The 25078-nt window shown below is 34.4% G+C and overlaps 2 protein-coding genes across 3 annotated transcripts; both read left to right on the top strand.

The window, feature by feature from the left end:
• Nucleotides 1–6416: 6416 nt before the first annotated feature.
• LOC145683827 (uncharacterized) lies at nucleotides 6417–22678 on the top strand. 2 transcript variants are annotated; one of them, XM_081755423.1, is made up of 10 exons: nucleotides 6642–6804; nucleotides 11149–11315; nucleotides 11575–11751; nucleotides 12989–13131; nucleotides 15276–15342; nucleotides 16285–16447; nucleotides 16995–17215; nucleotides 18089–18248; nucleotides 20267–20397; nucleotides 21834–22666. In XM_081755423.1, the coding sequence occupies exons 1-10, from the start codon at nucleotides 6666–6668 to the stop codon at nucleotides 22161–22163; spliced, it is 1698 nt and encodes a 565-aa protein (XP_081611549.1). In that variant the 5' UTR covers nucleotides 6642–6665; the 3' UTR covers nucleotides 22164–22666. The 2 variants fall into 2 exon arrangements, with proteins under 2 accessions (XP_081611550.1, XP_081611549.1); XM_081755424.1 differs by lacking the exons at nucleotides 12989–13131; nucleotides 16285–16447 and having other exon boundaries at nucleotides 6417–6804; nucleotides 21834–22678.
• A 952-nt stretch (nucleotides 22679–23630) lies between these two features.
• On the top strand, nucleotides 23631–24794 carry LOC145682815 (uncharacterized). The gene has a single exon (XM_081754185.1). The coding sequence runs from the start codon at nucleotides 23631–23633 to the stop codon at nucleotides 24792–24794; it is 1164 nt and encodes a 387-aa protein (XP_081610311.1).
• The last annotated feature ends 284 nt before the right edge of the window (nucleotides 24795–25078 follow it).

Here is a 25078-nt window from a genome sequence, read left to right as displayed (position 1 = left end):
TTATTGTAGAATAACATGAAGCTGCTCAATTCTAATATGCTCATGATGTAGTCGGCTCCACCTCATCGTTCACGAAACAGGATGTATGTTGTCAGAATTTGTGGCAATTACAACACGTCAATTGTCATTCAATTTGGCAATAATAACTTACCATCCCAGTCGAATCTGTATTCATATGAACTCCCTGCATATGCATTTACTCAACTCTTGAATCAATCAATGGATACTGAGACACACGATTGCTTTGCAGAGTTCCGGTTGCTCTGAATCCCAATTCACGAAGATGTATTAGCAGATCTCTACTTGCGAAAAAATTCTCAAAATATAGCAGATGACTATTCGGACCATTTACAATATCTAGCATATTGAAAACCACTCTGGTATCTTAAGAAAAATCGTCTTCTCTATAATGATGTATATTGTCGCTGGCACTCTCCTTTATTTTCATATCCTTTCCATAGCAGAGATCAAATACTTATTTTCGTACTACATATTGTATAGTTTTATTATCGTACAACAGAAAATGATTGATCTTTATATGTACATCATAGCGAACTGTTTCCTTCACAATAGCTATATTGCACTGTGTCACTGTTGAAAATACAAAAGAATAACTCTGTAGGTTATTTTTTTACATTTCTCTTTCAGTTCGCTGAAGTTTCTGTCAGTTTGTACACCAACTTGGGGAAGCTTTGTGTATGATGCGTTTTTTTTCAAATTTGAACATTATTATTCAGCACTTTTCTTTTTATACCACTTATTTCTCTACAGTAGTTACACAAAAGCTTAGATGCAAATTACATTCAATTGAGAAAATTAGAAAATTGTAGTTGTTAAGCATTGAACAATGAATGATAAGCGTAAGAACGCGAAAAACCAAGGGCGTCAGTCTATCTATACATTCGCTTTCATTACTTAGTAGTATATTGCTTTGGACCAGCGTCCTATTTATATGGCACTAATGTTTCAACATCTATAGCACCAAAAGTAATAACAACACTAAAATAACTTTTTTATAGTCTTATTGCCGCGTACCTATTGCTGCCTAATACATATAAATTAAATGCATTGTTTGTATTAAAAACAAAAGAAATAACGTTGCCCGAAACATACCGAAATAAAGTAACTTGCACAGATAAATTTAAGCGTCCGTCTTTTACAGAGGGAAAGGAAAAAATGTATCAAAAAATTACAGTGCATTATGACTGGTCTCCAATTGCTCCCTGTAATTAGCAGAACACGAAAACCTTATTCTTCTTTTTTGTAAAAATTAAAATATCAAGTGTCCTAAAAATAGGACACTGGTCCCAAATGGGTTAATTTGACCACCAAGTTTACTATTCATTTTGAGAGTGACTTAAAGAGTCTTTCAAACATTCTCTATATATTGCGATTGTTCGGCAAAAATATTTTTAAAAAACAAAGTCTATGTTCATATTACTGATTGACTTCTGGAAACGGAACTTTATAATGTTAAGTTCTTTTACTACGTTGAATATCTTTACATGTGGTCACTTTTCTTTTTCTTCTTCTGTCTCCTTTTCTCTCTCTGTCTCACTTCTGTACCTTTAACATATTATCTATTCGTTTCAATTTTTCACTGACAAGTGTTTAAGTTTCTCCCTACATTAATTATGAATCTCATTTCGTCTCATTTTTGTTCTCTCCTTTTATTGATATTAATACATGTATATTTTGATATTAGAATTGTGCTCATGTTGTTGTTGATTTTATTACGGGAGAAAAGAAAAGAGACGAGAGAGGGGTGGTATTTTTACCCGACACGATTATAGGATAAGAAGGGGTATACTGGATGATCTAGCTGCACAGTGTTACCTGTCACACTGTTTTCTTAGGTGTGTGTGTGTGTGTGTGTGTGTGTGTGTCTAAGTGTGTGTGTAGGTTCTATAATTTACCATGAATAGAATCAACTAGAAGCATAATGAAGAAATAACAACACGAAATGTGGAATCTCTTTTAACAAACTGTTGAGTTTTAAGAGTCCAAAAACTTTACACTTTCTTGTACCAATTACCTTCTAACCCCAGTACCTACAATTATCGCAAGATAGGGAGCGTATATATATATATATATATATATATATATATATATATATATATATATATATACATAAAAGAATGACATTCTCAGCAAAATGCAGAAGCCTTTTAGTCTGAGAGAAAAAGGAATGAAATCTTTCATTTCTAGTTCTAATAGTCTTGTATCTCTGAGTCTGTGGCAAAAGTACTGAAAGAAATAAGGAGAGTGAATTATGAATATTTTGTAGAACATTCCACTCTAATATCACAGGAGTTTGATCTTCCTGTATGCTTGGTTCTGAAAAATATAGGTTATATTGCCATACTATGTAAAGTACCTGTACTGTCGCTGATTTGTGATTGTCTTCACAAATGGAAGTAAAAAGTAAATTACAGTAATGGTTTTCTCTTAATAGCTTTCTATTAAGGGGGAAGTATGACTTAGGGGGGAAGTATATTTTAACAATTTGTTTTGCCTTAAAATGTTTGTCCAGGTTCATACTCTTCCACTTCAACCTTGAGTATGGAAATGAAAAACATAACTAGATTTTGATTGTTGATTCTAGTATATATCAAGCATAATTACTTTGATCGGGGCCTGTACGATATGTCGATATATCGATATTGTCGATATTGATATTAACACATATTAATGTTCGATATCATAAATATACGGATATCAATATTTCATCATCCTAAAGTCTCGATATTGAACTTCGCAAAGGCAAGGTACAGGACTTGCGATGATGGGAGAAATAAAATTTAATTATTACGATAATGTCTTCTAATGACAATTGATGACTGGTGCAAGAAACTGTCAAGTCTAAAAAATGTAAGTTTAAGGAAATATCTTCACAAAGGTTTCTATTCATCCGATTTCAATCAAACTTGGGACATATATACTAGACCGAAAATATATCGACAGGTATTGTTTTTCTTTCGGAAAATAGGTGAAGGGTCAATTTTCAAGATTGGGTCCCCTTGATTAAAAGAACCGCATTAAAGAAATGAAACTCTGTCGATGCACAGATGACTTCAAAGTAGAAAATATGGGTTTTGTCGCTTTTGCGAGAAAAGGGTTGCAAAATCAATGCACCTTCGAAATGCCGAAGACCCCGAACAATCCTGAAGAAAATTGGATTTCGGTGGAACTGCCTGAAACCGTGGTATATTGTAGATATGGTGCTCCTGAAAAGAAGTCTCAATGGGCACAACCACAAATCACAGACCGTTAGGCAACTACAGGTCTACAGGCAACTACAGGTCCACTGATCAACTACGAGGCCTGTGTTTGAAAGTAACCTAAATTGGTGATGTTGTGGATTTCGGTAAAAATGACTGACACTGATATGTTGTAGATATTGTGATTCTAAAAAAAAAGGTCTTAATGGGCACATCCACTAATCACAGACCGTTTGGTCATTGCGAAACGTCTTTTTTGAAAGCAGCCGAGTCGTAGAAAGCGATATTCTGGTTTAGGTCAAAATGACAGAAACCGTGATATGTTGTAGATATTTCCGTCCTAAGAATAAGTATCAATGGACACATCCAGAAATCCTTTGTTCACTACAGAGCTACTGTCCTGAAAACAGCCGAGTATAACGATTTCTGAATTTCGGTAATGTTGAGTGAAACTAAAATATATTGATGATCTCATCATGAGGTAAAATCTTAATGGACACAATCATCGAATTATGAGCGTTTGGTCACTACAGATCCAGTTTTTTGAAACAGCTTGGTATAACGATATTTTGATTTCGGTGTAAATAATGAAACTGTGATATATTGTAGATTTCTTTATCCTGAGAAAGATTGTGTGGGGCATTCCAGGGTTTTCTTTTGTCCCGAAAGATGAATATTTGAATGTTGTCTATTCTTAAATTATGTTTGTCGCTACACTCCCCATTTCTTTTCCAGGTTGTGGGATACTACTTTTCATGGTTTCATACAATTCTTCCATAATTACAGAGTATCCTAACCTTCTGCTGTTTTAAAAATGTGGCACCGTAGGTATCCAATGGTCACTGATTGGTGGTTGTATCCATTGAGTGTTTTACTCAGGATCAGAATATCTACAACATATCAGAGTTTCAAGCAATTGCACTGAAATCCAGAGTATCTTTACATTCTGTTCTAATTAAAACAATTTAAAAAACGAAGAAACAACGGGTCCTCCAGTATTTAAACAGTTATTCATTAGTGCCTATTGAGACTTTTTTCAGGATTACAGTGTGTAGAACATATCACGGTTTCAAGCAATTCCACCGAAATCCAGAATACTGTTACCTTGAGCTCTTTTAAATGAAATTCTCCTGTAGTTGCCAAACGGTCAGTGATTAATGATTGTGCAAATTGAGTCTCTCGCTCTCTCTCTCACGATCACAATATCTACAACATAGCACGATATCAAACAATTCTCCAGAAATCGAAAATAACGTTACCTTATGCTGTTTGCAAAAATTTCGCTCCTGTATTTGCAGCACGGTCAGTGATTTGAGGTTGTGCCCATTCTGACTTCTTCTCAGGAACACCATATCTACAATATACCACGGTTTCAAGCAGATCTATCGAAATCCAGTTTTCTTCAGGATTGTGGGGGTCTTTTGCATTTCGAAGGGGCATTGATTCTGCAACCCTTTTCTCGCAAAAGCGACAAAACCCATATTTTCTACTTTGAAGTCATCTGCGCATCGGCAGAGTTTCATTTCTTTAATGCGGTTCTTTTAATAAAGGGGACCAAATTTTGAAAATGGACGCTTTACCCCTTTTAAACTTTTTTCCGAAAAAAAAAAAAAAACAAAAAATACCTTTCAATTTATTTTCGGTCTAGTATATATGTGCCAATTTTGAAAGAAATCGAATGAAGTGAAACCTTTGTGAAGATATCTCCTTTAAACTTTCAATTTTCAGAGTTGACGGTTTTTTGCACCAGTCTTCAATTGTCACTAGAAGACATTATTTCAACAATTAAATTTTATATTTTTTCTTCCATCGCAAGTCCTATGAGCTCCATGTACCTTGCCTCACCGAATATCAATATCGTGAAATTAGGATGATGATGTATTGATGTCCATATACAGTATATACGATATCGAACGTTTATATGTGTTAATATCAATATCGATGTTATCGATATATCGACAGATCGTACAGGCCTAGATCCAAGAAATTATGCTTGATATATACTAGAAACAACAATCCAAATCTAATTATGTTTTTCATTTCCATACTCAAGGTTGAAGTGGAAATATATGAACTTGGACAAGCTTTTTTAGGGCAAAAAATGCTAAAATATGACTAGTTACACTTCCCCTTATTAGAAAGCTATTAAGAGAAAACCATTACTGTAATTTACCTTTTACTTCTATTTCTGATTGTCATAAAAAATTAGCGACAGACCAGGTACTTTACATAGTATAGCAATATACTCTATATTTTTCAGAACTAAGCATACAGGAAGATGCAACTCCTGTGATATTAGAGTGAAATGTTCTACAAAATATTCATAATTCATTGTTCTTATTTCTTCCAGTACTTTTGCCACAGACTCAGAGCTACAAGCCTAATAGTACTAGAAATGCAATATTCCATTCCTTCTTTTCTCTCAGATTAACAGACTTCTGCATTTTGCTGGGAATGTCATTCTTTTATATATACGCTCGCTATCTTGGGATAATTGTGGCTACTAGGGTTTAAAGGCAATCGGTACAAGAAAGTGCAAACTTTTTCGACTCTCAAATCTCAACAGTCTGTGGAAAGAGATTCCACATTTCATGTTCTTATTTCTTCATTATACTTCTAGTTAATTCTATTCATTGTGAATTATTGAACTTGTACAAACACACACAACTATAAATCAGTGTCACAGGTAACACCGAGCAGCTAGACCATCTTCTTATCCCATAATCGTGTCGGGTATAAATACCAACCCTCTCTCGTCTCAATTCCTTTCTCCCGTAATAAAATCAACAACAACATGAGCACAATTCTAATTTCAAAATATACCTGTATTAGTATCAATAAAGTGAAGGAATAAAAAAGAGACGAAACGAGATTCATAACTAATGTAGGAAAAAACTTAAACACTTAAACACTAATAGATATATGTTAGAGGCACAGAAGTGAGACAGAGAGAGAAAAGCAGACGGAAGAAGAAAAAGAAAACTGACTACATATAAAAATATTGGACGTAGTAAAAGAACTTAACATTATAAAGTTCCGTTTTCAAAAGTCCATTAATAATATGAAAATAGCGTTTGTTTTTTTTTTAATATTTTTCAGAACTGTCGCAATATATGGAGAATGTTTGAAAGACTCATTAAGTCACTCTCAAAATGAATAGTAAACTTGGTGGTCCAATTAAATACTCAATTTCCACACTGAAAAAACAGCCTCAAGATGCGTGTTTGCATGTAACAAAATTCATTTGTTTAACTTATTTTTTATTTCAGAAGAACAAACTTTGTCTGCGATTAACAAATCTGCTTTGTAACACGCAAAAAAGCTGGTTTGTTTAAACGCGACTTTGTTCAGTTTAAACAAAGTACAGAATTCATTGTACTATTTGGTTATTCCAGTTGTTAACCATTAATAAATCATTCATTTGGTTTCTGCAAACAAACAAAAATGGCGGCTTTGACTGGAGTAGAAACTCATCAGCTCGTAATATGTAATCAAGAAAATGAAGCAAATAGTGAAGCAAATAATTTGGTAGCAAGAAAACTACTATCCTGGGGATTCGCAGAAGCTATACCCAAATTTGCAGGTAGGAGGAATATGTTTTTAATATTAAGTATTTAAACAAATTAAATGCTGTAACTCAATGCTTTATGAAAACAATTAATTAAAGTGTTTGGTGTAAGTGTTATATGTGGTAGCTCGTGTACAATTACTTTATTGCGTCTGAACGGTATATAATTCATATGTCCTTATATGTGGAACAGCAAAGTAGGTCTACTACGATTGCCGCTTTTTATAGCTACATGATATGATGGAATTTCTTTCAAAACCCTCAGTTAAGAACACCACAGGATAGGATCAATTGACAGACTCTATTTGAAACCATGAAATGTAGGATTCCTTAAACGAATAAATACGAGATGTTAAAGTATTTAGTGTATAGGTAAACACGGTGCATCTAATGTGCGATGTATATGACAGTCATGCATACATTGTGTACATGTTCTTTGTATCTCATTACTAGGTTAAGTTTGCATAGGTTAGTGTAGGTTCTTTTCTGCTAAATAAAAGTGGTCACTAGTCCATTAAAAAGTCATTCTGGAAAGGAGCATGCAACTACACGGAACTTTACCTCTACAAGTTTCATGTGTAAACAAGTTCCTGGTTGTAAACCAAGTTATCAAAAAATCTTGGGGTAAAAAAGTTACTTCCAGCAGTGATGCTATTTGAGATGTTGACCTGCAGCTTTACGAGGGTTCCGAACCACAGGAATCCCTACTAGGAATCGAAACACGTCTCCCTCGCTGAAGACACGCAGTTAATTATATACCCACGAAGAGTTCATGATCATGAATATAATTTCTGTGGTATTACTCGAGCAAACGATTTTACCGCATTTTCACACATTTATTACATTTTCCGGTTTGTTTTTGCAGAACATGCACTAAATGAGGAGCTAGTGCATGAAACACGAACCAATTTCTGCTAGGTGGACACTAAAAAGCACGAATGATATCAAACCGAGTCAGAACCGGAGCGCAGCAGGGGAGCCCGAGTAGAGCAAGAAGTGTGTCAGGAGGGAGCAGGCGCGTCAGCGACATGGGGCATACGCATAAACGAGGATAGTGGAAGAATACGTAAAATATCCGCAATAATTTTTACTACAAAAACACTTAAGTAATCGTAATAATTCTTATCTACGAGATGGCTTCCTCTTTCCAGGATACTGATGGCCTGCTGCGAGGAAGAAGTTAGTCTGTTATGAATTTTTACTTTTCCACACTTCGCACATTTGATTTTACGTTTCAACATACCATGACGCTGCAAAGAGTAAAATATGACGTTCTTTATCACACAATTCTTTGTAATAAAAGCATATGTTCGCAGTATATATATCACAAACGTCCATTGTTAACTCGAACAGAATATTCCCGCCGTTTATTTCCACCTTCTTCGCATTCTTGCATTCTTCCGCTTTAATAAATAGCAATACTTAGTATACGTTCACTACGATCCAAAATGTATTTCAGTATGCTATCCACTGACATCGTATTTTACCTATATATTTTGTTTTTGGTAGAACCGTCTGCTCGAGTAAACCAATTTTTTCATCTGATGTATTGAAATACATTTTGAATGGCAGTGAACGTATTCTAAGCGTAACTATTTACTGAAGCGGAAGAATGCGAAGAACGTGGAAATAAACGGCTGGAATGTTCTGTTCGTGTTAGCAATGGACGTTTGTGATGGATGTAATGCAAATATACGATTTTATTAGAAAGGATTGTGCGGTAAAGAGCGCCATGGTATGTTGAAGCATAAAATCTACTGTGCGAAGTGTGGAGAAGAAGTAAAAATTCAGAACAGACGAATTTCTTCTCGCAGTTGAGCTCCTTCGTGTCTAAGCGGTTAGCGTACACGCCTTTGGCGTGGAAGACCCGGGTTCGATTCCCAGCGGGAGCTCATGTGGTTTGGATTCCACGTTAATCAGTAGGTCCACGTCTCATATAGCCTCGCTGCTGAAAGGGACGTTAAACTCAAAATCAACTCTCAACTAAATTCATCTCGCAACGGGCTATTTGTACCCCAGAAAGCAGTGAAGCCATTTTAAAGGTAAGAATTATTGTGATTATTTAAGTGTTTTTGAACGTAAAAATTGTTGAGGATATTTTGTGAATTTTTCCACTATACTCGTTTATGAGTATGCCCCAGTCGCTGACGCGCCTGCTCCCTACGGACGCACTCGCTTGCTCCACTTGGGCCGCCTGCTAACCTCCTGCCCTGACTCGGTTAGTGCTTTTTAATACGTACTTTTTAATGGCCACCTAGCACAAGTTGGTTCGTGGTTTATGCACTAGATCCTCATTAAGTGCATGTTCTGCAAAAAGAAATCTTAAAATGCAAAGTAAGTGTAAAAATTTGGTAGAACCGTCTGCTCGAGTAATGCCAACTCACGAATGAACCCTGATACGACATTAGAATAAAGTTCCCTCAAAGTATATATAAAAAAAGGCACCTTGGAATTTATAATATTTGTGCTGGCCTATTCTTAAACTGTGCGATTAGGGCAGTCAATTAAGCTGAGACTTGTCTATGTTGTTATGCTGTTGGTATAGGAAGTTACATACCCAGAAACACGTTGTATATTTTGCTTTACTGTACTTTGTCTGTTTGTACTATGCTGATGGAAAATTTTGTTCCTAAGTACCGGTATTTCAGCTTCGTATTGTAAAAGTTACAGTGATATTGCAGCTACTGAGAGAATACAACTACAATTTTTTACCGAGCAAATCATTTTGGTAATATATTAAAAAAAAAAGCCGACATCATGTGCACGTACAAAGTAGCCTAACAGAAACTATTGTACCTAGGGGCAATAATAAATTAATTATAATCGATTGTTTTTTAAGGTTGACCAGAGAATTTTTAAAGTTTTTTGTTTCAGCCAATATTATTTTGTTCAAATAGAATTTTTTGTTTTATTCATTTATGTTACACATTGATAGATATACCTTCGTTTAACCTTAACGCCCTCATGCAACAGCGAGGTAATGAAGGACGAGACCTGCAGTTTAAAGTGGGATATGAGCCACTATTCTTTGCACAAACAAATCATCCTTCACCTTGACTCGAATCCAGGATTGGGGTGACAGTGGGCTCAGTGCTGGAACTTCACGTCTGGTGCGTAGGTTTTCTTGGTATTCTCCCGTTTGCTCCCACTTTCTTCATTCCACCATTTCATTCATTCTCTTCATCATCCTTTAGTCTACCAGGAATACCCCTAGGACATAAAACTCAAAGATTTCATTTTTGAACCCAGATTTTTTTGGTTACAAAGGCTACCAGCCACAATCTCTTCCACATAGGACATTTTTTAAAAATACGTTGTATTGATCTTGCATACTTGTGAATATTTTAAGAGTTATTTCAGAAAGATAAAAATACAGAACCAAACCAGAGACATTAGTGTACAGAGTTATGCACATTTTTAAAATAAATGGGAACGTCAAAACGCTACAGAATACGGAACATCTAATTAAGTCCAAATTAGATTACCGAGTCAAATACAGCGATGTAATTTAACTTGCATTTCTATAAGAGAAGTGATTAACGATATTATTCGTTTGAATTCAGTCGTTCTTTGAACCATTCATATTATTTTGTGGAGAAGGGGTTAAACCATTTTCTTTCTTGTAGAAAAAAGTTAAAACCATGCTGGTTTCAACAAGTCAACTCAAGTTTTCAGCAGTTTATTTCTTATAAAATAAACTATGAAAAGCAGTATCAAGTGGTAGAATCTTTGCAAGCGCACAAACCCTTTGAGCTACGTTGGTAAGGAGCCCTCTATGTTAAATGACAAACCATCATTTCCAGTCCAGTAGGCTGTTCGGACAGAAAGTAAGAACACGCATAAGTGGCACAATCAACTTGCAGATTGCTGTTTGAGGAAACTTAGAAAATACATGAAATTATAACGCTGCATTGTTGATAGGATGAGAGCCCAAGGGAACAGCATGCAAAAAAAAAAATCTCCAGTTCGCTGATATTTATGGTGATGTTTTGCTCATATTTCACACGATTTGTGTTAATTGCATCTAGTTTTCACCTTGCAATCAAGGAGTCCAGGCTTCAATTCCCGGTGGGACATTTTTTTTCAGCTGCAGTACTCCCCGCTTGTCGAGTGGCTAGACGCGCGCCTTTGGAGCATGGGATCCCGGGTTCGATTTCAGGGCATGCGGTGGCTCGGATTTGACTTTAAAGTGTAGGCCCATGCCTCATATAGCCTTGCTGCTGAAAAGGGGTGCTTAACTTCAATAACCAAAACAAATCAATCTTCCAAGTGCATTCCAGAACGTTTCATGCAAAGGAGTTGCTTTGTTTAGTTTAATTGATTACTGAGAAATTTACTGAAGCAATTATCATTTTACAGAACAAGAAATTGATGATGAGGCATTTCCCTTGCTTACATATACGATGATAGAAAATTTGTTTCCGAAGATTGGACAAAGAGCGAAATTTCTCAACAAATATGAAAACTATAAGAGATCTCTGACTGTTTCACCTGTGGAAATAGGTGTAGGACTTGAGAATGACCAGGTACTGTAGTATATAAAATGTTTTGTTTAGAAATGATTAGTGCCGATTTCGTAGTAGCACCAAGTCAAGACACGACTATGAAATGGGTGCATATACAATGGTTGATTTAAATACCCTGTATTATTCAAGTAATTGTAAACAAATAACTATAACTTATACCACCTGGTATTTTGTATTATTTTCCAAATATTAAAGAATCTAAAATTTCGTTTTGTATTCACATTATTGAAATTATTAAGAAATTTAACTTTCTTCACAGGAAATATTTGAGAATATCAGTAGCTTACAAAATTTTGAGGAAAGCAGCAGTACAATCACGTCTTTTGCGATAAGTGAAACGAGTTCGCTTAGTTCTCCTGAAAACAAAGAAAAACAAGTGTCAGAAGAAACCAGAGAGGTTGATACCAATCCTTTCCAGAAAGTAATTAACGTTCAGGTGAGAATTGCTATGTTTATAACTCTGAAAAGCATGTAGTTGAAGAGAGTGTAGCGTAGCTTCTATCATTAGACTCCATAGGCATTTGTATGTATGTGTCTCTTCGTGTATCTAGTCCACGATAACTCGTAAAACAGGGGGCCACGGGGATTACGTTGTAGCGCGTTGCCGTGGTTCGATCCCAGCTCGTGCAGATTGGGCGTTTTCTCGGTGTTCTGCAGTTTCCTCTCACCTTCTACATTCATCATTTCGTTCATTTCTGAATAAAATGGTTTCTGTTCACGAACCTAGGTTTGATAAATTCTGAGTAATATAAGTTAACGAAAAACCCTTACCAATGCAAAAATCAGCGTGCATTTTAAAACAAAAATGGCTGCCATATGGAAACCAAAAGTACTAGAATGTAAATAATGTTCATTTTGAACTACGAAAATGTTAAGGCAACTGCACAAAAAGATTTTTTTTTTTTTTAATGGTCGAGCAACCAGTGTTGTATCACTTTATGTGGATTGACTCAGATGCTACAATTCATCAATACTTCGAATACAATTCTCGAGTGCTTATCCTTAGGAAAATTTTAAAAATTACATCACTTCACGTGGCTGGATCGTTACATGCTATGATTTACTACAGCAGTAGCAAAGTAATTATTCATAGGTTCTCATAAGTATTTGGTTAGGCCGAAGTACATCATGAGCCAGCTACAACGTGATCTTTAAAACCTCCCTGAGGATAAACATTCGAAACTTGTGCTCGAAATATTAGATATATTTGAAGAATTATGGTAGTAATACGAATAATGTCAGGTTACTAAGTGACAGAAACTAATACGTGTTCTTTATGTTCCATTCACAATTATAGATATTTCATCACATTGAAACAATGAGGAACATATAAAAAGCTTTCATTAAACTATCTTTGAATGGCTTGGGGTAATATATGTGTTGTTCCGAAAAAAAAAAGTACAAAAACATTAGTCAAGGTAAGAACACTATCATGTTTACTACCGTCTAATCTCGATTTTTGCAAACTTGTGAACAGAAACTGGTAACGAGTTATACAAGAATCCTAACAATAGTAAAATCGCAATTAAAAAAAAAAAAAAAATCAGGCATATGGTCCTAAGCTCTTTGTTTGTAGAAACTAGTACATCGTTTTGAGAAAAATAGAAATGTACTATTTACTTTTAAGAGATTTGAGAGAAGACTAATCATAAAACTGTATAATTGTATTATAGGTTGTAAGAGATATATTAGCCCAGTCTCTTCTGGGAAGATCTATTTTAAAATCTTACCAAGATAAAAATAAGTTGGATGGAAAAGCAAGGAGACATATTGTATCCATTATAGTAGATCATTATATGGAGTTATGGTGTGGATTGTAAGTATATCTTTTAGTTATTTCAACATTCAAGTAAGTGATACTATATGCCATATTTTACCCTTTTTACAGGAAATCGTATATAAATATCATTTATTGTGATCATTGTCCATTTATCATTGTATTGGCTGCTTTAGTTTTGTCACTTTTGTATGAAAATTCAAGTCATATTGCTTGCGGTTGTTGTGGAATGCAGTTTGAGGTGTAGAATTTAACGCTTGCCTCCAAACAGGATTAATTTATGTTCACCAACCAAACACTTGGGACGCATGATTGATGTTAATATGAATTTCAAACTGATGACGCGCCTCAAATATGGTGTTAGTAAATATTGAAAGATGTTTTCAGGTGTCTAATGCATCTTAATGGACAAAAGATATAACTTGTGTAAGGACAGTCTGAAGAAAATGCTTAAGATTCATGTAATCTTAAGTGAACTTTGTGATATATGGCATGAGTTCTTTATCGAGTGCAAGGGAAGGATTTACCTGTTACAATGGTTCACGAACAGTGTGCTCCTGCAAGGTGAAAGGTGTGACGCAAGTGTTTACGCATTGTTAGAAATTTTTTGTCGATTATTTATTATTGATAGTTCCAGTTACTGTACTTCATATACTTGTACACTAATTGATTTTCAGTAGTATTTTATGGGGCCGCAATGGCTCAGTGCAGAGTTCTCACTTGGTTTGTTCTCAGCTTGCGCTAGTGAGTTTTGTGTTGGAGAAACGCCGTGCACAAGGATTTTTCGAGGTTCTCCCGTTTCCGCCAACTTTCTTATTCCCCCATTTCATTCATTCTCATCATCACCATCTCCTTCAGTCTACAGTGGCAACGCTTGGCGTGGTCGCTAACGCTCTCGCCTTTTGTGCGAGCGGTCCCGGCTTCGATTCCCGCTGGGGTCACTCGGTCGAAAAAGTGTAAGAGAAACAGGTAATTGTGGATTACGACAGGCGTTCCGGATGAAATAACGTCCAGAAAACACTTACCCTATCCTTTTTTTTTTCTTTCTTTCTTTCGATTTTAATCTACTAGTTTCTGTGCACTCTTTCCATTATACTAGTGAAGAAGACTTAGCTTTTTCAACATATTTTACAGGCAAGGGCGCCGATTCTAGGAGGGCCGGGCCCTCCCAAAGCTCGTGTGAGCCCCAGCACTGTTCTTATGAACATAGAATATTTGACATAATTTGAATGCATAATTTGTCTTAAAATCCTCATATATACCTTCTGCATCTGAATGGGCCCCCAAATTTACAGAGAAATCGGCGCCCTTGTTTACAGACTGCTAAATTTCAAAGTATGCAGTCGTATGTGGCGCTCAACTTTGTTTTGAATTTTGAATTCAGCGTATTATACTGGAAATATACTAAGAATTTCCAAATCAACTGCAGTGATTCTTGGATCAAAAAACGGAGACGTTAATGACTGCTAAAATACGTGCTTCTGAGAAAAAAAAAATACAGGGAGGTAAAGTATCCGAGCTTATCGCAAAGGTCAAAAAACTCCACGCAATAGCTGAAATGTAATTAATGTTGCTTACAAAGACAGTAATCCTGGGTTCAGCTAATAGTGAAATTTATGAACTGTCCTTTTAGCCGACAATCAATCGCAAAAAGTACTTTCAACTACATATTTCTGTGAAGTGGGCTTTGAGACTTTTGAAATTAAAACGTCAAAGAGAAAAGGGTGAAATCCGTCGGTCAGGAATGTAGAGCTCAAATCAATTGCCCTCTTCTGTCTCAATAGATTTTCATTCATTTTTATAATTTATTAATATATGCAATGTTCGATTTCTTTAATAATAATAATAATAATAATAATAATACGTTGATTACAGTATGAATTTGTATTGATAGTATCGTATAATAAATTTTGAAGGGAAATAACGTTTTGGTATGCCATGTAGTCATGCATAATTTAGACTGTCCCACGAGTAGAAAGAGGTGAGGAACACGGACCTAATATGAACTCACTTTCTATAACGTAGCTTTTGGTTACAGTATACAGAAGTTCACTTTCTCTGCAATTTTGTTTGTAATACAAGTATTTATAGTGATAGTAATATTTTTGCATAACCAGTAATTATATATGAGTACTGAAATTGTATATATTTAATATATATATTTTTCTCTGTATTCATATTAGGATATCAAATACTGCTTTCGAAACCATAGCAAACACCTTACAGGAAATTTTTCCAACAGAAAACAAGGTAAGTTCTTATCATTCTACGATTGAATTCAAACAAGGTTTTCATTATTGGTCATGTTTGACTATTTTTATAAGTCCTTTTTAACACTACAAATTTTCAAACAGAAAATGAGTAAATTGGTTGGTTGGTGAGTAGAGTGTAATGTCCCTTTCTCTGGCGAGCATTTCTGAGACATGTACCTATAGCTCAACGTGTGGTCTGCATCACATGAGCTCCCACCGATAAACGAACCCAAGATTTCATCGAAGGTATATACATTAATTATTTAACCACGAGAAAAGGCCACATAATGGGTAAAGTTTTCTTACAGAGTTTGGTCTGGTAAGAATAATAATTTTAAGGTATTGAAAGTTTCTATAGAATATAGTATGAAAATCAGGAAATTTGTGAATAAATTTTGAAATTGAGGCAGATGCGTGTATTCAGAAGCCTTGAATAAACCATTTTGTACAATACCATTCGAATTGTTGAACTGTTTTAACATTGTTACGATAGAAAGTGTATTGTTATCTATTGATACGTGCTATGGAATACATAACTTAAATAGAAATAGTCTTATCTTGTGTGTTACGTTTTTGCAATTTACTTGTATGGTTCAATGTTCTTTTTCACTTTGTTCGCTGACGTCCCAAAATTCCTAGCCAGCCAGCAATTTTTAACCGTCTTTGAAAAAGGTGACAGAGAAAACGAAGACCATACTAGTAAATCACACACATATTTAGAGGTACAATACAACGCTGTTCTTATTTGTATAACTTACAAATCATTAATAAAAAGTAATTTTGAATGTAAACTGATGTAATAGTACCTATAGTGACACGTAAAGAGTGCTTAGTTGTCAGAAATATAGTAATTTCGGGAGTTCAGAAAATTCTTCAAAGTTGTTAAAAGCCAGAAAACGCAAATTTTAATAAGTTACCATAATAATCGTATTTTCCGTAGGAAATATATTTTGTGGCTCCGAAAACTGAGGGACGTAACCAGCGTATTGCGAAAGGAAAGCTCGTTGACAAATATAGAAACAGAAGGAAAATTTTGAGAGAGACAGGGATTGTAAAACATTACAGTTCATCACGTAATTTGAATCAAACAGAAACTAAGAAAGGTAAGAATAAGTCGAAAAACATACTCTAAATCAGATTTTGTATAAACATTGTTCCCTTTTTTGAAGGAGTTATTATATGAAGACATATTTTACAATAGTTATATGTGTAGGTAGATATAATGTTGTTGTATTAACTTAAAAGAACTTAAGTGACTCATGATTAAAAATTTTCACATTGATTCGTCTTGTTATATGTCTGTCGTATAATAATTGTCTAAATTTTCAAGGTGAAATCCCATCTTGCTCAGCGCCTCTTTCTTATACATTAACAGCAAATTCTTTACATGTAATGTGATCTAAAACAATTGCTGTTGATGTTGGAATTGGCTGCTGAAGAAGATAGGAGATCACATTGAAAGTTTCGGTAATTACTGTATGACAGACGTATACCAAGATTGCTCTTATGAAGTTTTAAGATTTAGTTTTTCGTAAGATTTACTATCAATCAGAAGAATTTGATAATTATCACTATTGATAATTGGAAAACGTTTTAAAAATACGAAGGGTGTATAAAATTTATGATGTGATTGCGTTTTTTTCGATTCAGATACTGAAGCTTACGTGACAGAGGAAAATCAACCATTAGGTGATTACCGGGCTGCAGAAGAAAGCAAACAGTGGTTGAAGTATAATTGTGGACCAAGTGAAGAAATTTTAATCCATTGGAGGAATAGTAGAGCCATTCGGCAAAGAGCAGTATTAGGAGAGAAGGTCTTTACATTTTTTGAGGAATGGCCTATTTTGAAACTGCCCACATCGTACAATTTGGTAAGTTAATTACTTGTGAAACTGTTACAAACGCTTGATGTTACAAGATAGAGGATATGCCCGTACAACAAAATAATATATCTACACGCCACTTCGTCACACCATCGTTTTTGACTCTCAATGTCCCATAACCTATTGCTAAACATCTTGCATGTTATTTTTTTCAGAATTTAACAAAAAAGTGACATTAAAAGAACCCATTGCTCTTTGCACAAAATGGAACTTCGAAGGTATTGTAGTTTGATATTTTTATGAAAGCATTTCAAGCGGATTAAAGTACAAGGCTCACATGCAAGTTGTATCGCTTCATCCATATTCCAAACTGAAATTCTTATACTTGGTGTTTTCGTTACTTTATTTTACACTTCGAATTTTATTTGTAATTGACTTTTGTATACGTCTCCCGAAATTAATTGGTGAAAGACACTTGGAGAAATTTTCGGTTACTGTTACCGAAAACGCTTTATTTTTCGAAAACATATTGCATCCAAATGGTGCCCTTTCCTCACACACATGTTTCTTATTCTTTTTGAACGGTCTCTATTATAGCAGACATATGAATAGTTTGTACTGAAAAATGTAGCAGGAAATATTTTAAGGCGTGAGTGTTTGAAATGGGTCTCACATATAGGGAATCACTTTCCGTTACAACGTTATATGGCGAATCTTAATTTTAATGAAAGGAAAACTAAAACTATAATAATGCCGTGTCCTCTCATTCGCATTTAAAAGAAAGTACCACCATATTCTCAAATTCAGTGACGAAGTGTCGCTCGAACTTCTGAATTCCCTTAAAGATAGTTTCTTTGTCGTTTCCAAGAACATTTCATATGTTAATGCAGGAAATGAACTATGCTTCTTTTTCATTCTTAGGTGGAAGATGATTTCGAAAGTCTTTTCCCAAACCGAACAAATAATCTCTTCAGGAAATGGCCTGATTTGTCGGGCAAATTATATGAATTGATGAAAACGAGGGTGAATGAAAAAGACGTCGCTTCATATTTAAAACTTGTTGATGAGTCAGTTAAAGAAGGTGAGTTAAAGTGAAAAACCTGTTCATTATACGTCTATGTGTAATCGTTTTAAATCAAAAGGAAATTGAAGAAAATATTCATAGATGCTTAGCTAAACAGCTATAGCTTCTGGTAACTCCTACATAACTAATATCGTATCTTTAAAATCCATATAGAACATTGTATTCCAAGGAAATAAAAAAAGAAAAAAAGTTGTACGATCTACTTCTCTTACCGTTTCTGAAACTGAATGTACTTATATATCAACTAAAATACAAGTTGCAACTAGATATTACAAGCTTAGAAAAAAATCGCCAAAAAAGACAAAATCTTGAAAATAGGGGGAAAAAGACATTAAAATTTCCTTTAAAGCACTCGTAAACAGTAACAAAGTAAGAATTTGGAAAGCGCATGTTCGCAATACACACACATATATATATATATATATATATATATATATATATATATATATATATATATATATATATATTTACAATTTGTATTATAAACATAGGCATCCCGCATAAAATTATTTGATCAAAAATAGGATAAATAATATTTGAAACTTGAACACTCATACTCTTTGATTGTAGAAAAAGTTTGATTTGCTTCAAATATATGAATGTTTGAAATACAATGAGTGAAAATACGCATGGCTAGATCGCGGCTCTAACCCGGGACGTTCGGCCTACCTCTCACCATTTAAGTCGAGGTTCCAAGGTAGGATCCCGGTCTAGTTATGCGATTTTTCACTTCGTACTTCATGATATTTGCGCCTACAGAACATCTGGTTTCATAAAAGTCGGTTGTTTCCTTAATTAACAAATATAATTAAATGAAGATGTAATATAATATTCACATTCCAGGCTTTAGATCAATTTTTCATTGAAGTACGCTATCCTCACTAACGTAATTTTCTTTCCTATTTGAAAGAGCAGTATTTTCAAAATTGAAAAAGGAGCATTTTTATACAACAATGTTTTGATGTTCCGTACAAACACTGAAACACGAAGGGGGGCGCGGTGGGTCAGTGGTAGAGCGTTCACCTCCGGTGCTTGGGGTCCCTGGTTCGATCCCAGCTCGCGCCGTGTGGACTTTGTGGTGGACAAACACCGTGCTCGTGGGTTTTCTCGGGGTTCTCCCGTTTCCTCCCACTTTCTTCATTTCACCATTTCACTCATCTCTCATTATCACCGTCTCCTTTAGCTTAACCGGCATAAAAGTGGGACGTTAAACTTAAAGATTTCATTTCATTTCACTGAAACACGAGTTGTGAAACAAAATATGCCACCAGAGATGTTTCAAATCAATACTATAACGTTTGGGAGATAATTCCTCACACTAAGACAAGAAGTATACATCAACCTGGGTGAAGAAATACGTTATCTAGGGATTATAAGCTGGTAAAAACGTGAAAAAATGATAAAGGTCCATAGCTTCAATACTATAGGACCTATTTTAGTCGGATCAGGACATCGTTTACTAACTAGTATGCTCTATCCAAATATCCATGTTTCACAGTTGTGCTGTACTTGGGCACTACTTTTTATAGAGGGAGTTAGGGTATGAAAAAATAATTTAGAGTACTATATATCAGTTCCCTTCCATCTGCAGATTAGCTTTTGAAATCCACTAAATGGTGAAAAAGGGACAATTTCTCACGAAAAATGCGGAAAAAGACATTTACACGAAAACAGGCAACATAAAATTTCATCAAATAATTTCTTTTCTCATGATTCGTATACGCGTCATTCCTATTTTTCTGTATGTCCACCCATAAAAAGTAATCATTTTTCTAAACATCCGATGTCTAGTTATAACACAGCTCGGTACATAGCAACTGAAAAAAAAAAAACGTGAGTAATAGAATTTTCGGATTTTCTTTTTCGTTCTTTCTTATAATTATACTGTTTGTAGCTCTGAAAAAACATTAATCGCATTATCTTATTTCGTTCGAAGTGAAAGAAATTCTTTAAAACAACATTTACATTATATGTAATGCGACATTTATAACTAGTTATAAACATTTTCTTTGCAGATGTAAGAAATTTTGGTATATTTTCGCTGCTTCCATTTGTATGTCGTCCTTCAATACATTCCTGTTCTGGAAATAAAAAGTGGAAACCGTCTTGCCAAGAATCTGTAGACGGATTTATATCTTATGTGAAGGTAATTAACTGATACTATAGTATTGCATTGATAAAATTAAAACTTGACATACCACATCATGTGATAGGGCCTGCTGCTTTGATGTATTTCTCGCCATTTATTGTCTGTGTAGTCATAATTATTATTTTCATTACTCGTAACATCTTGTTTAACATTTATAACAGATTGGACGCTACCCATTTTATAAACATATTAGCAGGGTTCTTGCAAATCAGGGAAACCCTGGATAGAGAAAATGAGGTGATATGAAAAAGTGACTGAGAGTGATACTTAAGCAGGAAATCAGAGAAAATTGGAGATTTTTTGCTTAGGGAATGAAAAATGTTTCGGTGTTTTATATGATGAGATACAAGCCGGCAATAATTCAAACACGGAAGACCAATGAAGCAAACTCAGGGCAACACGTGCTCTGGTATGTCATAATATACACACTAGTTAGCATCTTATTTTAGAAATCGAAATTGCAATATATTATATCGTGAAAATAAGGTGGTACCTTCTAATATATTTTTAGGTAACATATGGTTTCTTAGTGACAGTGCCTCATAGCTCCCTACTACGGATCCGGAGGAGGTAGATCAAAGAATTAACGTTTTCTTTTGCATTTTAGATACATTCATTAAAATGTCTAGAGCAACGAATTTTAACCTTGCATGGTGCAAATCGGACTAAGATTTTGAGTGTAATTTTTGTAACGAGAACACTTGCTTTACGTAACGAATCTACTTTTAGTACATATAACATATGAAAATAAATACATCGATATTTACATATTATTTATCCCTATTGCGATCTGCTAATTACTAGTAAATTAGAACTGAAAAACAAGTTTTGAAGATAAGAAAAATTAAAAGACTTCCTTCAAAAGGCACGGCTACATCTTGTTCAGATAGGACGCCTTGCAATAAAGTTTAAAGGTGATCTTTTCAAAATTAGAAGTCGGAAGTTACAGGTAATTCACCAGTATTGTATTTCATATGGTCTTGGGATTTTTTATTTATAATTTTCCAAGGCTACAATTTTCAACAATTATGTAAAAATCAAGTTCTAAACCAATATTGGTTTTGAGGAAATTCACAAAGGATCAATATTATTCTCGAATAATTAGAAATTTTTCACCCGATTCAGAAATTTATTCACTAAAAAATGTCTGTGTTCAGTAATTTTTTTTAACTTTAAAGAAAAATAATTAGGCGACATTTAAAAAAATTGGAAAGTATTTTTAAAATTACCGATTTTTTTAAACTATCCAGTTACAGATTTATTTATTTATTTTTAGTTTACCGTTGAGAAATATGCTCCAATTCTAAAGGAGAATGTGTCTCACTTCCTCCCTGTATTTTATTATAGAAGTCACATTTCATGTGTCAAAATCCTAGAATAGAGTTGATGCTGAACGGAAAATGCATATATTAATTAATACTGCTTACTTTCAGGTTATGGGCGATGTTCAGGAGAAACTGGAAGAAAGAAAAAACCTGTTGGCCACACATCAATTCACCCTTCAGCCATTTATTGTCGCGGTTGGAAACACAATGTTGGACATAAGGGACTATTATGTGGTAATAGATCAGGTGCAGTATCATTTCAACAGTATTGTCAAGGCCGTGGATGTTTGCTTTAAATGCTTTTTTGTAATGCAAATTAAATATCCTGTAGAATGTGAACAAGTTTGGCTTCTAATTCAGAGACTTGTGTACGAAATTACAACGGCACATGACAAGAAAATAATGTCAGTTTCCACACTTATGAATGACCTTGCTTAAGATGTACATAGAAGGTATCATTCAAGTTTTGTAACTTGTAATATAATTCATTAAGGTAAAATAAGGCGTATTTCGTTTGTATGTAATACTGATCCTCAACGTGAAATAATATTTTACAAGTGTTGTGTTACTTTATTTTTATATTTCAGAATGCCAATTTGCTTTATTTGTAAAAAGGATAAACTAGGGATTAGAAATCTTATTCTGCACTTAAAATATCACCATCACAGATTAGAATATTGTATTTTTAAATGTATAGAGAATGGATGTTGTAGGTCATTTCAGTCTTCTGGTGTCTTTAGTCGTCATTTACGAAACAAACATAAATGTATAGAAAAGTATATCCCTGTAAGAAGTACTCTAACTACAGCTCGTGATCCTCTTTGTACTACGAATGACAATAGTAATGTTACTTCCCCCAATACAGAAGTAAATGAAAATCGCGCTTGTACTAGTGAAGACATGCCGTTAAATGAGGAAACAGTTTGTTGTAATTTCAAAAATTTCGTAGGAAAGGAAGTGGAGCTATTGATTGCAAAATTGTATAGTAATCCCTTGCTTACACGCTCGTGTTCAAGACATTTTCTCCGATTTTAGTGAATTTCTTCATAACATCATAAATTCAGATTTGAAAAGGGAAATCTTAAATATTGAAACAGGTAATGGAACAGAGAGAAACAGCGAGAATGTATTGGCAATGTTAGAGTCCTTAGAAAGTTCATTTTCGATATGCTCCACAGAGTATATGCGTTTTTCGAAATTGAAAGAAACTGGATATTTTGTTCATCCGAAAACAGTCATTTTAGGTACAGCAAATAGAAGCAGAAAAGTTAATGGCAGTGCCACTCTAGTACCTGAGGTTGTCTCTGCTCACTACATTTCTTTAAAAGACACTATGAAAATGTTTTTTGAGTTACCAAATGCTTTCCAAGCTTGTTTGCAATATATGAGCGAACTGGAAAACCAATCGTCAATTATAACAAATTTTATTCAAGGTGACTTTTGGCAAGCGAAGATGGAAGGTTTAAAGGGTAAAATTGCGTTTCCATTTTTTTTTTGTATTTTGATGACTTTGAAACAGGAAATCCTCTTGGTGCACGTGCCGGTGTACACAAGTTGGGTGCTGTATACGTTACTTTTCCTTCTTTGCCCTCCGAATTGCGTTCTTTGACGGAAAATATTTTGTTAGCGTTATTATTTCATTCAAATGATAGAATTAAGTTTGGAAATGAGGCGGTTTTCCAGAGTTTAATTAAGGATATCATTGAATTACAAGAAAATGGAATCGATATTGTATTAACTGACACATCACAAAAAGTGTACTTCATTTTGGGTGCTATCCTTGGAGATAATCTAGGTCTGCATTCTATTCTAGGTTTCACAGAATCATTTTCCGCTAATTATCCATGCAGGTTTTGTAAAATTCACCGTAATGATTTGATTTCTAGTACAAATGTTGCTATTGCCATGCGCAGAACCAAGAATGATTACGAAAATGCTGTATTACTGAATAATGTAAGTGAAACAGGTGTAAAAAGTGAATGTATTTGGAATCAAATACCAAATTTCCATGTGGTTGAAAATTATGCGGTAGATATAATGCACGATGTCCTAGAGGGTGTATGTAATTATGAATTATCTTACGTCTTAAGGTACTACGTAACGGATAGACATTTATTTACATTAGATTTATTAAATAGCAGAATACAGTTCTTTGATTATGGGGATATAGAAAGCAGCAATAAACCTCCAAAAATATCAGCAGAACAGTTGACAAAAGGCTTTCTACGTATGAATGCTTCGCAGATGCTCTGCTTGGTGCGGTACCTTGGTTTGTTTATTGGTGACTTAATTCCTTGTAATGATGAAGTGTGGGAACTGTACTTGCTTTTGAGGCAAATCATTGACATAATAACATGTAGTGGTTATCAAAAAGGTTGTGAATTGCTTTTGGAAAACTTAATAGAAGAACACCACGAACTATATATAGAGCTGTATGGACATTCATTGAAGCCTAAGCACCACCACATGTTACATTATCCCTTGATCATGAAAATGTCTGGTCCACTTCTTCTCTTGTGGTCTATGCGGTTTGAGTCAAAACATAAATTGCTGAAAACTTTTGCTACTGTTACCTCCTGTAGAAAAAACATTACGTACACGTTATCATTGAAAAATCAACTTCAAAATCTCAAACGGTTTATGACTATGAGATCTTTAATCCGTGAAATTATATTTGGACCTGGAGAGAAGAAAACATTTCTTGACTTGCAACGTACCTACAACTTTCAAGAACGTATCTCAATAATGAATAAGGAGTGTTATGTAACGCCATGGGTCAAAGTTAGTGGAACTTTATACAAAAAGTGTATGATGGTGTGTTTTTCAGTTGAAGATAACTGTCCTGTTTTCGGTGAAATATGTGCCATTATGTGTTCTGATAATATTTTGTATGTCATAATCAAAAAGTATACTACCGAATATTTCTATAGGCACAATCATACTTATGTCATTACGGAAGAAAAAAGCTATGTGTTTATAGAAATGAATAAACTTATATCTCCATATCCTTTGTTGAAGATATCTTGTCCAGGTGGAAGCCTTTGTGTGTGTGAAACGCATTTTTTATAAGTTCAAAATTCTGTTTCACAAATGATAGGTAGATAATACCAAATACAATAAAAGAGAATTTACGGGGTTCTGAAGAAACGTGGCTACTTTCATTGTGGTCTTCTGTAATAAGATTAAGTAATTTTTTTTGTAAAACTTCAAAAAAGTGTCTGTAACTGATATTTTGAGTGTTCTAAATAAAGTTCTTGAAATGTATCACTTTCACATTTTTTTATTTAGTATTTGCTATCAGATTTCCTATTAAAAATTGTTGAATTTCTATAATGAATATTCAGTAAGGTATA

This window comes from Thermobia domestica, chromosome 4 (assembly GCF_964235325.1).
Source record: "Thermobia domestica chromosome 4, izTheDome1.hap1.1, whole genome shotgun sequence".
Classification (NCBI taxonomy): domain Eukaryota; kingdom Metazoa; phylum Arthropoda; class Insecta; order Zygentoma; family Lepismatidae; genus Thermobia; species Thermobia domestica.
The sequence above is the reverse complement of the archived record's forward strand: the minus strand, read 5'-3'. Positions and strand labels throughout refer to the sequence as shown.